The 18,015-nt window shown below is 35.1% G+C and overlaps 1 protein-coding gene across 6 annotated transcripts in view; it reads right to left on the reverse strand.

Moving 5' to 3' along the window:
• STXBP5 (syntaxin binding protein 5) overlaps positions 1-18,015 on the reverse strand; it is a 117,439-nt gene that overhangs the window by 36,043 nt on the left and 63,381 nt on the right. For 5 of the 6 annotated variants that reach the window (XM_075036028.1, XM_075036027.1, XM_075036031.1 and 2 more), the window contains exons 10-18: positions 12,232-12,386; positions 11,089-11,161; positions 8,716-8,863; positions 8,243-8,310; positions 7,119-7,159; positions 4,797-5,017; positions 3,093-3,271; positions 2,350-2,475; positions 1,724-1,875 (exon numbers count right to left, since the gene is read on the reverse strand). In XM_075036028.1, the coding sequence (XP_074892129.1) occupies positions 1,724-1,875; positions 2,350-2,475; positions 3,093-3,271; positions 4,797-5,017; positions 7,119-7,159; positions 8,243-8,310; positions 8,716-8,863; positions 11,089-11,161; positions 12,232-12,386 (1,163 nt within the window). Of the gene's footprint in view, positions 1-136; positions 221-1,723; positions 1,876-2,349; positions 2,476-3,092; positions 3,272-4,796; positions 5,018-7,118; positions 7,160-8,242; positions 8,311-8,715; positions 8,864-11,088; positions 11,162-12,231; positions 12,387-18,015 lie in introns of all 6 variants that reach the window. The other variant, XM_075036033.1, reaches the window with a different exon arrangement.

The raw sequence follows: 18,015 nt of genomic DNA on the forward strand, positions 1-18,015 counted from the left end.
GTGATGGATTAAAATTGGTTTCTAGAAGTAAAACAATTACTTAAAATGAACAAAAATATTTATGGTGAGTGAACAAGTAAAAAAAAAAAACAAGTTCAGATGTTCAAAAATATTTTATTGCCATGAGATGACTTACTTAAATAAGACGTGCGAAGCTTTTTCACAGACTCTGAATATAAGTTAGAAAGGCCGCACATGCAAGAAGCCACAGTCAGCATACCTTTATGAAGCAATGAGAAAAGGAAAGACGGAGACACTAACAGTACATTTGAGACAGAAAAGCCAGCAGAATTAACTTGTATCACCAGGTTTATAAAATGCTCTTGCCATGCAGATAGTTAGTATTAAAATGTAAGATGAAAATATATGATTTCATGTAACAGTTATATTCATGAAGAGACACAGTTGTAACTCAGAGTTATGCAGATCCAATACATTAAAATAACAAAAGCCAAGAAAACAAAGCAAGTAATGTTCAACACTCCAAAAGGCAGTTTATAGTCTAAATGCATGAAGTGGAATTTAAGCTCTCTATTCCCAAGAGGAATTAACGGAGTCAACCAGTAAAGTTATTTCTTTCTCTCTTAAAAAGTAATTATTTAAATAAAGTTTTTATATATTAGAAGAAAATATTTTACCTGACAGGTTACCAACTGTGTATGTTCTGCTCTACGTTAATGATTTTTAGACCAGTTTCCTCAGTTGAAATAAGCTGACTGATGTTAACTGGATCTCTGTCAAACCAATGATTTACTAAAATACATCTTACAGCATCCACTTCAATTTGAATAAAAAAATTTCTGAAAGAACTTACCTGGACTTTATTCTGGATCTCTTAAAATAAAGCAACCAACACTAGAGCATGAAGTTTTTTGAACAGATTATTTCCTATTGAAAAATAATAATTTGGGGCAGCAGTGACATTGTTTATCATTCTGTGTTCAGCTGTTTTCCAAACTAACTTAAAACTATCCACTACCTAAGAAAGAGGAGAAAATAATTTAAAAACACTAAATTTTCCTTTTGGCAATAAAAAGCTTGGCATTTGACTCAGAAGTCACTTTCCTCCTCAGCTGCAAAGGAACACCCTTCTTGAGTATATTTTTAAATCAAAGTCCTTTTTTCAAAAAAGATTTAATTTACCATTTTGTATTTGGAAGTTTCTTATGTTCATTTAAATCGAAGGCTTCCTCTCAAGCATAACATAACAGCATATGCAATGTAATGTTTTAGCTTATCAGGGACATTTCTAGTCAAAGTTTAAAACAGGAAGCAAGAAGATCCCAGCAGATACACCGGCTATCTGCAAACATTAATGGGTTTATACAAGCATGTGATATGGGTACAAGGTTTATCAGAAATACCAGGATACTTCTACTACTTCATGCTGTGTTAAGTTAAAATCTTGTAAACTGCATAAATCCATTGTACATTTATATCTATTCACACAGATAATGTTTTCCCATCTGCTTTTTCTTAAAGCATACATGCCACTAAAAAATAAGTAATGCTATCAAGCATAAGTAGATTCCACTAAGCAACAGTTTTGAAGGAAACACGAAGTAACAAACCTGCAATAGTAACATTAGGGACACATCAAGAAGAAAGGATGAAACTAAAAAAATGGAGAAAAGTATGCTTGTATTCAAAGAATATACAATATTAGTCCAGATAAGCTCAGAAGAAAGGCACAGTTGGTTAAAACAAGTTTTGGGTTACTCACCTCCAGACGGTTGCCGAGTTTTTCGGGGAGATCGTGGCTCCCTGCGGTAAGGATCATTGGAGCCATACAGTTCAATAGTGCCTAGATTCAAGAGCACTGTCTTCTGGAGGTAATCAACCATCGCAATACCATTACAGTTTCCAAAAACTACTCTGGAAAAAGAGAAGTGGAAGGAAAGATAGTGCTAATCAATATTGGTAAAGTTTTATATCAGTCTTTGCTGCTGTTCAGCATTTTAAGACTTCTAATTTTTATGAATTACACTAAATTACGCATAAGTTACTATTTTGGAATGCAGTATTGTCTAATTGTTGTCTTGTAAAAACATATGACACTGAGTAGAACAGATCACCATCATTGTACTTGCCAACCTATCTGACAGTGCCTTAAATGACACTTACTCTTGGCTATAAAGTGCCAGGTGAGGAAGAGTGATACTGATTCATTTCTGATGTTAACATCATCAGGATCTGCCATGACCCAAAAGGAATTATCTTTTAAGCACAGGAGACTGACTGCCTCTCATGTTGCTGTGCAGCTTATGTGAACACACATGGAGACCTAATTTTTAATAGATAATTTTAAACCTCTTTAACAGAATAATGAACTTTGCCAAATATACTTACAGGCCATATGCCGAGTTGACTGCTAAGCTGGTTATCTGTTGAGGAGGTTCTCCACTCACCCATACTAGCTGGATAACTAGCTCAATTTGGTAGCCTGGAGACTGCTTGAGAGGAGAATTTTTAACTCTGCAAAGTAAGCAAAACAAGGTATCTTTTTATGACTCTCCACAGCCTCCATTTTTAACTTATGGGCTCAGAATTCATTAAATTCTATACCACACTGGAGTTCAGAAAGTTGGAAATTGCAAAAAATCAACACAAGCAACCAGAAAAAAACCACATTGGAACTGGTCATTCACTTCTTTAAGGGCTCTTTTAATTCATTACCTAATTGAAACTTAATTAAGCAATGACCACAAATACTTCATTTCTCCCCTCTTCAGAGCAAGGCATAACAGTGTTAACATGCTATATTGACTTGAACAGATAAAGGCATTCAGTGTCTAAAAGGAAGGTGTTACCCATTCTTTTCAGAGTTCCCAGAACTCTGATTTAGAGAATGGAAGGGGGTGAGGGGTGCATGTGGATGTTTTTAAATCAACTCATGAAATTTAAAGAAACTAAGATTGCAACAATTTCTTAGAACAGATCTCAACTTTCAGATATTTGGAAGACGTTGCTCAAAGAGACAAAACATTTTCGCCAACAATGACATTTCTGTAATTATATCAAAGTACATATATTCTCATCACATCTTCTTGTAAAGTTTTACACTCAACAAAAGTATAACAGAATATACTTACTTTAAACATGGGACATTATCACGAAGTCCATCAGATGAACTGCTACTAGTAGATGGATGAGACTGGGGAACAATGGACTGAGGATTGGAACCTGTGCCTGGAGTTGGTAAAGGTGGCACCTGCTCGCCATCTGGAGACTCAACATCATTTATTTCATATAACAGACGTACCTCCAGCATCTGTAAATTAAAGTAAAAAAAATTATCAATAAACTTTGCCTTTCAAAAAACTATATATGAAATAAATGAAGCGCAATGGAAGATACTAGTGATGAAAGTGGCATCCAGGACTTTTCCATCTTTTAAAAGATAACAGTAGTTTAATAAACACTGCAACCTAAATACACACATGTAGTCTTTGGAAATAGAGTGTCATACTAACTACTACAGACTGAATATCCGAAGATTGCTAAAACTTGACAATCTAACCTATTTCCCAATGTTTAAAAGTTTGATGCTTAATGTTGGAAAGAAATTAAATATTGGATATGAGACCCATTTAATTATCATTCTGTGCATATAAAATTCTCAGCTATGAAGAGGACTTGTTTTATGTAGTTCAGGAATGCTAAACCTAAGATGAGCTGAAGGCATACAAACAGCTACACTTTATACTGTTGTACCACTGTACACATGGGACTTAGTTCAATGTTTGATGCTGCATTGAACTAAACCATACATTTTAAAGAACTGAAGAGTTCATCGTGACTTCAGATTTCCTTCTGCTGGATCTATAACAATATTAGGACTAATTGTAGCGCAGTGTAGTTTTCCACTGTTTTATTCTCATCATCTGGAAAGTATAACTTAACTCATGGACTGAAAAAAAGAACTACACACTATTGTTTCTAAAGCATTCCTAGTACTGAAGAATAGTTTGCCAGGGGCTGATTTGTAAAATTCATTTCGAAAAAACTATTCCCTCACAAGGGAATGCACTTGTACATAAGTAAACACCAGAAGGAAAAAAAATATGCCTCATCTCCTTCAACTGAGACCTATCTGAAGGGGGCAAAATAAGGGGCGGGGGACGGGACCCAACTACATTATGATTAATGCTTTACTTGGAACATACAACATTTTATAATTAAATGGCTTCAAGTTAGCTTTCAGCTCATACACTCAGATAAAGTTGCATGTGTGTGTCTGATTTAACAAAGGACTTCTCAAACTCTTGTAATAGAGCTCATCATTGTATCTTATACAGAATAAAACAGTGACACTGCAAAGTCCTTAAGAGACCTTAGGGCATGTCCAGCACGCTTTTGCTCTTCCAGCTCTGCATACTGCAGAAGTTTTACCAAGACAAGTGGTAATTACTATGAATCAAGGAAAAAAAAAAAAGGAATCAACTCCCTAAAAGCTTTGAAAACTCTCCAACTCGACATCTCATTCACTTGTTTTCTTTTTACCCTGGATACAGCCAAGTTTTGATTCACTATTTGCTTTGATAAATAGAACAAAGAACGATTATTGGCTGCAAAAGCTGAAAAAGCTAATGAAAACCAAGATCTTGGTGTGCAATTTTCACTTTTTGCCAAATTTCATAATTTATAATTTTTCCTCCACAAAAATACATCTCACTTTGAGGCAATTGTGTTTGTCCATTTCACTAATACAATGAAACACAATGAAGTAGTAAATTGCTACAACAGTATTCTTATAGGTAAATCCTACAAAGTTACGAAATGGTTATACTAGTTACCGGAATGACTTCTGTTGTCACTTCCTGCTTGCTGAACCTGTAAATAATGACATGTGCAGAAACTCCAGCTACGCACAGCATTCTACTTTCTGGACACCATGAGATGATCTGAATAGCATATGGATCTTCATCTACTATATCTGTGTTTGGCCTGTCATCTTTATTCCGGGATTTTTCAAATACTTTGGCTGTTTTTAGCTTATAGAGTACTTGCAGCGTTACTAGGAACAAACCAGAAAAGAAGAAAAAATTAGTTTTGATCTAAACAGGTATTTTTCTCTTGTTATTTTTTTTTTTAATTTAGAAACTTCCCTTCATAGATAAAGCCACTATATTAAACAAAAGAGGGCAGAATATAAGCATTGAATACCTGTGTTCACTCTGCCCATGCAGTGCACCACTTGCCTAACGCAGTATCAGTTAGTATAAAAGAAACCCCCCCTACAGCACCACTTTTCCTGATAGACACGTACTAAGCTTCAGTTATAAACTAAGCCCTCACAGCTTCTCAAGGCTTAACTATACTTAAGCATCAATTTATAACAGTAACATCTAGCTACATGTGCCATACCCACAATTTAAGCTTTTCTATGACAGAGAAAGTAAAGCTCCTTTCCTTTCTCCTTACAGTATTTCAGATCCATGGCCTCTCACCTGTCTTCTCAGACTTAACAGCCCCAGTTCCTGCAATTTTTATTTTGTCCTGTCTGATCATTCAAAAGCGCTGCCCTCTGATCAATCCATATTTTTCTCAATAGCATTTTCCTAGAACTGTTCTAGTGAGGCCTTGTCACAGTTTAAAATTGTGAAAGAGTTACTCCATGTTGGTTTTACAGATATTCCAACTTATTTATCCCAATGATTACTTTTTTGTGCAACACTGACACTACAATCCATTAGATCTCCGATTTTTTTTTTTTCCCCAGAACAAGTTTTGAGTGTAAATCATTGATCCTATACTCGAATAAATTGTCTTGGAAGCTATTCAATGATTAGCAAGATCATTCTCAATTGCAATTCTAATTCTTTCTTACATTTTCTTTCAACTGCCTTGGTGTTGCTTTCAGACTTCACAGACATATTCTCTAGTCAATGGCCCAAATCACTGCTACAAATACCAATCATATCATTAGGAAAACTTAATTTATAGCATCCTTTCTCCTCTTCCATATTTCAGTGCTTTTACCAGAATCACACTTCTCTAGCTCATCTGTAAGACTGTGCTATTGAGATTTAAAAGTTTTAAAATCAAGATACAGGATACTTGCAGTTTCTCCCTTAACAGGTTTATTTATCTGTTTTAGAAAGAAACTAAGTGCCTTTAACAGGATCTTTTTGACAGATCTATGCTGAATAGAGTTTTTAAGCGCAGAGAATCAATCAGGATTGTTGTCGTCCCCGTCCCCCCCCCCGTCCCCCCCCAGGTTCCACCCCCACCCTAAAGTGAAATTAAAGATCTATAACACTCCAAATACTCCTCCTCCCAGTTTTTAAACATATACATTGCATCTGTTCCCTCCCACACCCACACACGCCTTAGCATTTTGGAATCTCACCAGTCTTCCACAAGTTTTCAAAGACAACTGATAATGATTCCAAGATTGCTTCAGACAGCTTTTAAGTACCAAGAGTAAGGTTAGTCAGAACTAGATTAATTAAAACATCTAACTCTCCGCAGTCCATTCTAATTTGAATTCTTACTGCATTTCTCACTGTTAGCTGTGTAGACCATCAGATGCAACTGACTCTAACTGAAGAGAAATGTAAAACGGTATCAGACTCTTCAGACCTGTTCAGTGTTCCACCAAAGAAAAGTGTTTTGTCTTTACTGTTCTGCCTTTCTTCACAAATGCCTATATCATTTTATTAGCACGAACTACTACTGGTTCCAATTCTCATTTTTAGATACTGTAATTTATGGGGAGCTGATATAAACACATGCCTCTCTCCTGTCTAAAAAGACAGAAATAACTTACTGAAATTCAATTGTACTAAAAAGGAATGCATTTGCCCATCATGCATCTCAATGCTCAATAATGTGCTCCTGAAGGTGCTTCTAAAAAATTTTAGAACTCTTCCATTCTAGCAGGTCCTTGGACTACCAGTGCATTTTCACCGAGGTGGTAAAAACAGTGAAACACTTAACTAAGAAATAATGTGAACTTTATTTAATTTTAAATCAGTTTCCTATGGAGTTACTGACTTTACATGAGGCAGGAAATAATGAGAATGACTAATCTGCAATTACATTCCATTAGAGAAATCAGTAAGTTTAGAAAACTCCTACTGCACAGGAAAAAAATCTCTACTGAAAACACTTACTTGCTGAGGCATCCCAAAACTTGATTGACCCATCAGCATGCCTATGAAATATTAAAAAATTAATAAGATGGTAAAATGGTTAGTTGGAGTGTTAGACCTCTTTGCTACCGATTAGAAAATATATGGCTAGCATTATGGTTTTTTTAGTATTCTTAGTGACACTTTATTTTCACAATTTATTGGAAGCAGATATTTTGCAAACATGCACCCCAATTACTTTGGACAGAAGGGATTAAAAAAACCTTTGGAGGCTAACTCCCTGAAATTCCTCTGTACTAATACTAATTTACGATTTTAAATACTGATTTCAGATACCTGCATATCCCTTAAGCAGTTTGGTATACCTTGCCATGTGTTGTTTCTTAAAAGTTGCCATTTATTTGGAGTTACACTTGTAAAGGAGATGCCTAAATGTACTGTATTTCAGTGTAAATGAGTCACCTAAGTTGTTTATTTATCCTTGACATTGAGAATCAGATGACTAGACTTTTTTTCAGGACTGTCTCTCAACGTTTCTCCAATGTGTAGCATAAAGTGACAGTAATCCTCATTAGGGTTAATGGGCTGTTCTAAAAAAAACTTTAGTAGTGCTCTCACTTTCAGTGATGCACTGCATGGTTACAAATTATATTTGGTTTATGCTCCTTAGAGCAGTATTAGAAGGATCAGTCTCAAAAAGAGATCAAAACAAACAGATTTAAGTATTTGGTTGTCCTTTTTGAAATAAAAAAATTGGCTTCCCTTTGAGAACTGAACTCAATAACTATTTAATGGACTTCCTGTGCTTTAAAACACTACTCAACTCTTTTCCAAAAGTTAAAGAATAAAAGGTAAGTTTCATCCAGCATATATTGATAGCAAGCAGACATAATCACAATACCACATCATAATAATAATCCCTGTATAACACCTGCTATCATTTTGTTCCTACCTTCTCCTCCACATTTTGCTTTACTTTCCTTTTAACACCTCAGGAAGATTAGGCAAATGACTTGTCTGGTGAACATAATTTTTTAAATCATTCAAACCACTCTTGGAACATTGTTTTCTACAAGAGGCGCAAAATATTCTCACTTCTACTTAATCAGCTAAGAAAGTTACTACTACACTATGGTGTCACTTACCCTGTAATAATTATCTCTGGATAACTCTGAGTGATCAAACCCCAGTTGCCTCCACTGATAGGCCATTCCTGGAAGATTAACAAATACACTGAGGAAGAAAATATCATACAGTGCAAAGTTAAGCCATTGAAATTACTGCAGATACTGCAGATTCCAGTATTTCACATCTTCAAAAAGTAGTTAGACATATCGACTGCAGAGAAAAAAAAATAATAATCAATGGCTATAAACAACACCCCTGCTCCAGGAAGTCCCTTAGCTTCCAGTGATATGGCAATCAATGGGAGCACATCAGGAAAGCATGACTATAGGCTTGACATATGCTATATCCTCCCTAGACATCTGCTATTAGCCACTGTCAAAGACAGGATAAGTCAGATGGATCTTTGGTCTTAGTATGGCCACTGTTATGTTGTTTAGAGCTGTTGATTTTCAGTATTTTCAAATACATACGTATGTAGTAGATGTTGTACCTTCTTACTGTAACCTTGACGTTTCTGTCGAGCGCCAACTGAATAGAGCGCAGGTATGAGGTCCACAGGACAATCGGCAAAATATTCACAACAGGTAACCGGAGATTCGTGTATAGTCAAAGGATAGGGATTCTCAAATATAGGGTACCTTTAATGGATGAAAGGGGATGACTGTTAATCTAAGAAAAACTATTTTTTTTTTTTTAATGCGGAACACAAGTAAAACACTAAAGACTAAGTTTGCGGTTTTTTTCATATAGAGGAAAATAAATGCATATCAAATTAGATTATGAACAAATATACTATGCAGCTTTACTGCTCATCCAGTATGCTATCAAGGTAGTGTAGTAGTCTAGACAGAACCTAAAGTTTTTACTGTTTCTAGAATATTTCTAGAACACTGCTATTCCCTATAGTTTCCTATATTTAAAAGCTTACTATCTTAATTGCCTGTGGAAAAACTGAAGTTACCAAGTCCTAGTTGTAGTAATGTGGAGCTACGAATTTATTTCTAACTCTTCAGTCTATTCTTCCAGGGAGAAAGAGGGAGGACTCCACTTCCACTTTGTATTATTATACTTTTCTTGGACAAAGTCTTCCAGCACTTTTCATAACCTACTTGCAACTCCAAGATCACTTTCTGAAAGCTATAGATAGCAACACTCCATTACCAATTAGAAGCAAACACACACACATATATATACACTCCCCACCATCACCTCCATCAGAAAAGTCACAGAGCCTTAATAAGGGAAAAAAAGCCAATAATAATAAGAGGTAAATACATCTGTATTCCAAGAACATTTATCTCCAGAGAAATGCATACTATCCATACATTTCCTCCCTGCCTTTTTTTTTTTTTTTTTGAGAGGGGCCAAAAGGGACACAGCCTCTTAACTCATCTAAAGGAAAAATTATCAACAACAGATGAAAATATTCTGCATATCAATAACTTTATACAGAGCTATCTGGAAAGCTAAAACAATATTCTAAAAATCAAATGGAAAAGAGGCTTAATTTTAACAAAACATGATAAATCCATATGACACAGGGCAAAAGGAAACCTCCTGTAGCAAAAAACCTATTAATTGCTTTTCAGGTGTGAAACAATTAATACTTTGCAAGTCATTTGTAACAAAGACCATCGTAAGTCTTCTAAAAACATAGCTGCTGAAGATTTTTTAAAATGAAATGGAACAAGCCTTAATGTGACTTCAAATTTCAGGCACTGCAAACTTTCACTTAAGAAAAAAAGCCTTGTATAAACCGTTTTATTTCAAGCTCATTAAAACTTGTTTTATTCATCTTTCAACATATGAATGTTGGAAGCTTAATGCCCTTGGTATATCAGAAACAAATTCTGGATACAGCATATGGCCATGTAACATTGGGAAATAGGAAATGAAATTGCTCAGTAGCTGCAGAGATAGTAGGACTAAACTTGACCTTCTTCCAAATTCAATAGAGTCTTCATTAGCTAAGGTATAACCATTGACTCTGAGGATACATATTTACAGGTTTTTGTTTTGCCTTAGAAGGATGTTCTTCACAAGGATTTTTTTAATTCATTGACCACTGGTGACTTTTAATCAGGAACACTACAAAGATCTTATACGTCTGGTTCCTCTGCTACTAATCCCTTAATAGTTAGTTTTTACTGCCTATACTAATTTCAAAATCCTTGATAGAAAAATTTGTAGGATCCAGAATTTTTAATCACCACTTAATAGATTATAAGGACTGTTCCATGGACAAAGTAACAGGAGACTCAAAATGGGTTAGACAAGTATTAGTTGTGAAAACTGTAATAGGATACTACTTTTAAGCAACCTCTTACCACAGTAGTAAACCAGGAAGTAGATGTTACCATTCTCATTTTACATATATGATATTTATTGCATCAGTATTGAGCTACTTTAAGCAAAACAGATAGCAATGCATTTGGCAGTAAAATCAGCAAGTATTTATGTGGTAACAACAACACTCGGTGTCAGCCAAAATTACCTGCCTTATCTGAATAGTTGTTCCCCCTGCTCCTTTCCCCAAAATTCTGAGCTCCCCTCATAGCACTAAGGAATCAACTTCAAAATAAACTGTGATAATTAAAAAGCAGCAGTGATCAGTGATTTCTGTCAGTCAATCAAGCCTGGAAAGTCAGATAATATTCTACTCATCTACTACACATTAAACTGAGGAAAGTTGATCTATAAAGATACTTAGTTCTGCTAAAGAAACCTCATATTTAATATTCAAAATTTTATGTTCTGGACAAGGAGGTATTACAGTAGATTAAAAAGCTATAGAGCAGAACAACAGAGAACAACAGGCTGATCACTGCAGGCAACCATTAAAAAGACTACACAAGATTCTTACCCATTTTGTGCAAGGTCAATCAGTACTAAGTCCTTTTCTAGGAGAACAACTACAGCGTATGGTTCCTGAAAGTCTGAAGACAAGAAAGAAAAAAGTTACTTATTGGTAAATGTAGTTCTTGTATGCACAGCCCCAAGAATGTGAGCAGGCCTTGCACTCTATCACCCAGGAGTAGAAAACCCACTTAGATGTCTATAGTTTCTGGAGATATTTTATACACTCACTCCCCTGAATACTCCAAGTTAAGTCTGGAGAAGCCATATTCTCCCTTTAATTCAATGTTCTCAACTCTCTTCCAGTTTGCTAGAACCATTTAAATAGCTCAAATAACAGGAAAAGGAACATGCAGAGGAACTTGTATAAGCAGTATTCTTGAGAAAGAGCCAATCACTGAACAATAACATCCTCCCCCCCCCCCCCCAAACTGCTTTTCTTCTTATTCAGTGGGGTTTAAATTCTAATTACTTACAAAATGGATTGAAAGACAGCTGACTTGACACTAAAATAAGAAAATTGAAGGAGTTTCCAAAGTTTATCTTTCCCTCTTTCAGGCAGACCTCAATTCTGAGCTAAGCAGTTTTATATACTCTGCTGGAAGTTGACAGCTAAAAACATTGAAGTCATCGGCACTATTAAACTGGGACAACTACCTAAACTGTGATAAAAAAAATCCCCTTCTACAGAAGAGAGATTACAGGTTAGTCATGAACTTCATGTGAGTACTGGAATGAATAAAGTCACTAAAAGTTAAGAGTACTACACAAATGCTAATCAAGATTTAGCATTGACTGGAAAGGTCTTATGTGCTTAAATAAATATTAATGAACACATCTGCTGCAGTAACTATGGCTTAAAATTGTAATGCTACTTTTTGTCTGCATGTGCTTTAGGGATTAAAAAAAGGAAAAACCATGGAACCAGTAATTGGCATTCTTCTAGAAGCAAAATAGGTTTTATAATAAACTATTGTATTATGATGCTTCGGGAATAAAACATACTTCAGACAATGGGGATAACAGATGTTGCTGCTGCAGTCTGATCCCCAGAGATAAAACAGAAAGGCAATAGTAAAGAATATTCTGATGGGATAAAACTCCAAAGAGAAGAGGTCAAGGTACTGAGAAAAATCTTTCCAAAGCCTACCATTAGGATATGGTGTTTCACAGAGGGTTAGAAAATCAACAATAGAATAATCCATTTCTAGCACAGCAGTACTTTTCCCATGCATAACTGTTAAACAGGGTCGTCTTCCTACAGTGTCATATGACAAGCCTCCTGAGAGAATGATGAAAGGCTCCCTGGAATAAAGCAGAGGCATTTAGGATCACACCAAGATAATACATTAAAAGAGACTGGGTGAATTTTGTAACCTTATTATAAGGTTCAATGAGATATCATTAAGCAGAGATACATTAAGAATAATGCAAACCAGCTCTCCATGCAATTTGTTGCTTGGGTATGTGTTTCAAAACCTAAAACCCAAGAATTAGAAGACTATAATTCGTCAGACCTTTTGTTCTATATTGCTTATTTAACCAATCTTTGCAACTGCTTCCAGATAAGATTTTTTTTATTTAGTTAAACTTTAGAATTGTTTCTTTTCTACTGAACTGCAGATTCAGATTTGCCAACAGCCCCATTTATCCATACTATAAAATATTCTAGCAGGATCAGGAAGAAATAGTCCCATTTTCTTCCTGTACAGAATCATGCTAAATTTTGAAGGATCAACATTTTTGTAAACAGTGTAAAGTAATTTTGCAGTCACAATAATATGACTGTCTTGGAAAAGCAACTGGCTGCTTGATAAGCTCCAAAGACCTAACGTCTTTTAAGAAGCAAAGACATAAATAAATGCCTGTAGTTGTCTCATTACACAAATACTTTAGACATTTTATACGTTCCCCCCAACACCACACACAAAATTCAAGGAACTACTCTGCCATAGACTACTCCTCCTGCATAATTAAATGGCTGAGTATAGCAAAGCAAAAATATTTCTTCTAGTCTTTAAAAAAGGTTAGAGGCTTCCCTTAAAATTTTTTTAAAGTCTTTACAGAAACATAGTTTTAAACACATCCACATGTGCTCTACTATGTACATAATATGTGGTTTTGTATTTAATTTATTGAAAAACAAGATGAATATATTTGTTTTGCTAGGTATTTTCTTCTTTCCTGATTATCAAAAGTCAACACTCATTTTAATATTGTTTATGTTTAAAATAGGGCATAATACCTTTTAAAGAGCAGACTGTTTATAAGTACACAGGTCAAGAAATTCCCCCTATTATTGACTATTGCCTCAAATTCCAGGTTATATTTCTGGAGGAAAAATAGGCACTTCAGAGTGTGAAATTCCTCTGATCTACTTTTATGCTTACTTTAGGTAAGAATCCTACCCCTTTGTTTATGTCTACCTTGGAAACAGCTACTATGTCAGTATCTGGAAAAAATTTGGGGGGGGTGGGGAACGGGACGGACACAAACCATCCTGACACATTGTGAAAAAGAGGCTGAAGAGATCTTTTTTTATCTTTTTCTATAACACCATATTTCCCATACTGTCTAAACGGCCTTCACTAGTTAGCATTTGAAACACAAATGTGACAGATTAGGTACATCTTTCTTCTTGAAAACTGTGTATGAAGGGTTTAGTTTATGCACATGCTGCCCTTCATGAGTTTAAGGCTTGGCTGAAATGTGCTCTGTGTTTGTAGCATTAAAGGCAAAGCAGACCAAGATAAGCTTTCAATTTCTACAATTATTGCACAATCTGCCTGATCCTTCAGAAAGCCCTATGACTGAAGAGTTGATAGCATCAAGGAGTTCTGCTGGCTGAGGAAGAGACCTCAAAGGAATGGCCATAAATTAGACCATGGGTCCACCGAGTTCAATATCCTGCCTCCAACAGTAGCCCAAAGTTTATTTCTAGAAAAGAAGTAAGTTTTCTCCAAGTTTTCATTTAATCTCAATTCTTCATACTGGAACTTCAGACAATCTTTTATGGTCAGGTCCATGAAGTAAATTCAGGAAAAGGACAAACTTAAATTAAAGCTGCTATTTTTCAGGATGTCAATGAAGAAAAAAAATACTGGTGTGATATACTTGCAGTATCTCATTGTGCTGGAATGATTTATTGCAGTATTTTTTGTCTACACAAAATCATTAGTTTTTTTTAAACACTAATGCTGCCAGGACAATTTGTAGTAATTATTAGATTTGCAGGTTCACCAAGATCAACTGACAACAAAGTGACAAATTTCAGTTTCTAAGTTTCACACATCACAGTGAAAACTGCACGCTGGTTTCTCCTGGTTTTATTTCTCAAGGTAATCACATTGCTTTGGGCAGGCTTGCCAGAGTCTGTATCCTTATGAAACAAAGAATGGAAGAGCTAAAAACAGATCACACTGATCTGTCACACGGATTTTTCACAGATGAATCAAAGATTAAAGTTGACTTTAATCTGCCAGAAAGACTAATACAAGTTTGTGTATGAACTTTTAATATTTTTATGAAACCATGGATTTACCACGAACACAAGCTGTGTGTTTTCTAATTAAATATTTAGAATAAAAAAAATTGTACTGTACATAATAGATGAGATTGCTCCAACTTTGATAGTTACATTTTACCTATGTGAAACAGTAGAAGACATTTAAGAAAAAGCAGTGCTGAGCTGTTAGAGAACTCATATATAGCATTTTTAGCAGCTGCTAATAGATTCTTCTTTGAAAGAGTTCTGCTTCAGCAGGTTTGGAAGCAATCCCTTTACATTAATTTCCTCATCAGTTAAATCTGTAAAATCACTTGGGGAACACTATAAAAAAAATTCACTACATGGGAGGCAATGTTTCATTGAAAAGAATTTCAGAAAACACAGTATTAGGTCTTGCAGCATATGAAAACATAATACAATGGAGAGCTAACTGGCTCACAAGCCTGGAGGAGGTTTCTGCTCAATTTTAAAAGTAAACTGTCAAATGTTGGGCAGTTTCTAGCAATCTGGATGTGAGACAGAACAGTATATACAGAAGCCAGGCCATTGGTACCAGTTGGCTTACTTTTCAAACCATGGGTGAATTTGTCAAGTTAATCCCTAGTAGTAAAAGTAGAAAAGACTTCAAGAGTTAGTTCAGCTTAAGACTAGAAATCTTGAAGTAGTAGTAAAGATAAATTACAAATTCATTTTGGGAATTGTGCTTTTGAACCAACAAGCTCACACAAAAAAATAGTGCTGTTCAAACTAAATTAACAGATCAAGAACTTTTACTTATCTGGAGACCTTGTTGTTATTATTATTGTAACCCCTGGTTCCCAATTATATACATCCATCTTGCTAAGAGGTGCTGTCTACAGTTAGTCAATGACAGCTGCATTAGCTGCCAATACTTTTGTTTTGTTTTGTATTTTTTTTTTTGTTCTACAGGGACACTTTTGAACTCTAATTTCTACACAGAGCTCTAGTAGCAAAGAATAAGCTTGGGCAATTTTACCATAATGCTAATATCAAACAGAGTGAATACTGTAAGGGACTGAATCTGGAGGAGCGGAAAATGGCATTAGGAAGCTCAAGAGCTTCTCTAATTTCACTTTAGACAGAAAAGTATGCATAAAAGGCAACATGGAAACCATATCAGGAAGCTCAAAAGGTAAACTACCTTTGGAACTCACTGCTTCAAAAAGGGACAGAGTATTTTAGATGAACTTAAATGGCTGGGGAATAATGACATTATGCTGTGGGATTGAAAAATTATGCCAGTTTGCTCAAGGAATATATCAAGAACTTGCCTTTTCTACTCCATAGCCCACGTACAGGACTGCCAATATTAAATAGCCAGAAGTAAAGGTACAGACATACTATTGTTGTAGGGTAAACAACTTTGGCTTTGGAGACTTCACAGGCACTATCTGCAGTAAACTTAAAAACAAAAAAAACCCAGCAACAGAAAAACCACAGACTGTAAAGATAAATAGGTAGTCTGTAAGAACCAAAAAAAGGCTCACACTGTCCTGTTTCCCCCAACTCCAGCTTCATAATACGGAGAACTTAATGGAGGAAAAAAGTGAGAAAGGATTAATAAGAGCCGCAAAAGTAGAAAGAATAGTGTCTGTAGCCCCTACTACAGGTTGCAATCAGTTATATTCCTTCCTCTGTGTGGTTCTGGACACCTTTTCTCAAAAAAACCAGTTTATTAGAATTAGAACCAGAAAAGAAAACAAGTAAGATCACATCAATGAATTGTTTTCTGTATGAGGAGATATTGAAACAAATCTAGATCCTAGACCACTCTGGATAAGGAAGGAGCAAGAAAGAAGAGGTGACAAAGATGTTAGAGTTCCATACAGAGCACAGAAAATGTGAACATGGAATGGTTACTCACTGTTTTTCACAATAAAGAAGTTAGGTGAAATAACTTAAATATACATTAAACAATACCTCTTAAAGATGTTGTAAGCTTTTTTTGTTTTCTTTTCTTTTGTGGTTTTTTTTTTTTTTTTAAGAACCGTTAGAGCAGACTGTTACAGAGGCAAGTTTGATTTGTTTCTTATATTCTTTCAGTAGCTAGAAAAAATTTGGTCCTGTGCAGAAATTATTCTCCTCTGCACTACAGAAATTAAACCATGAACAACAAATGATAGTGCTTTACCTAAAAGTCAAAATTGTATCATGTTCATACCTAACCAATTGCAATTGGTAAAGAGAAAAACTCAAAATTTTAAGCATTGAAAGGTAGTTCTGCCTTGCCTTAAAATTCTTGTGAGACTACAATTGAAACCGAAAATTCAAGTATGAACTGAAGTACATGTAGAAGTTAACAAATGGAGATTTTCAGTGCACTGCTTCACCACCAGTGCAGATTGCGTTTTTTTGTGGTTTTTTTCTTTTTTTTTTTTCTTTTTAATTGGAGTTCTGGAAGAGTATCACAACAGTTACAGATTTATAAGTGCACTGAAGATGAAGAAAATATTAGAGAGAAAATACTAAACCGAAATGCATCAAAACATTCAGTTTGGATGAACACTGGAAAATGAGAGGTGTAACAAAAGCCCACACTAGGAAAAAGTAGTCTACCCAAAGAGCTATGTATTCTTAGAAATTATACTAGAATAAGTTCCTCTTTAACCTGTGTGAAAAGTCGACTAGTTTTCACATTGTAATATTATAATTACATAGAACAAGCTTCAAACTAATCTTTTCTTTCAGAATGACTATTCATAACAGAAGGCTTTTGATTGTAGAAATTGTAACTTGCTGAAGCTGAGACTACTTTTGCTTATCTGTATCTTTCTTTAGATCAGCTTTTGACATTTCAGTTGGAAAAGAATACGCAGGCAGACGTAGACTGCTGCAAGTAAAATACGGCTTTCCAATTGATCATAGATGTTCATACATCTGGGAGTTAGCCACAGTCTTAAATTTCTCTTTACCTTATATTAGCAAACAATAAAAATACACAAAGCTACTGATACTGTATGTATGGGTATACTAACATATAGTAGAAAACTACATTACATCAAGTAACAATCTTCTATAGATTTGAATGTCTGGAAAGCAAATTAAAACAATACATAAATCCCCCCAAGTAAAAGAAAATTTAAAAAATAAAAAAAAATCAACCTTTACAAATAGCTGAGCAGGTTTCATTTATATTTTATCTTTATATTGCACTTTTTACTCAAACTCTTTAAACCACTTCAGAACCATAAATAAAAGAAATTCCACACAGTTCATGAAATCCTTCAATCCTAATGGCAGTGTTGGTAACAAAACATGCTACTCAAGACACTGTAACTCCATCTGAGCCTCTTGTTGCAATTACTGCTTCGTTACATTCTCAGTGTGCATAATTAGCCACAATTCACTGCATAAATTATAGCACTCTACCAGAAAAGCTTCTGTCAGTAATATTTTTAGGGGAGG

This window comes from Buteo buteo, chromosome 9 (assembly GCF_964188355.1).
Source record: "Buteo buteo chromosome 9, bButBut1.hap1.1, whole genome shotgun sequence".
Classification (NCBI taxonomy): domain Eukaryota; kingdom Metazoa; phylum Chordata; class Aves; order Accipitriformes; family Accipitridae; genus Buteo; species Buteo buteo.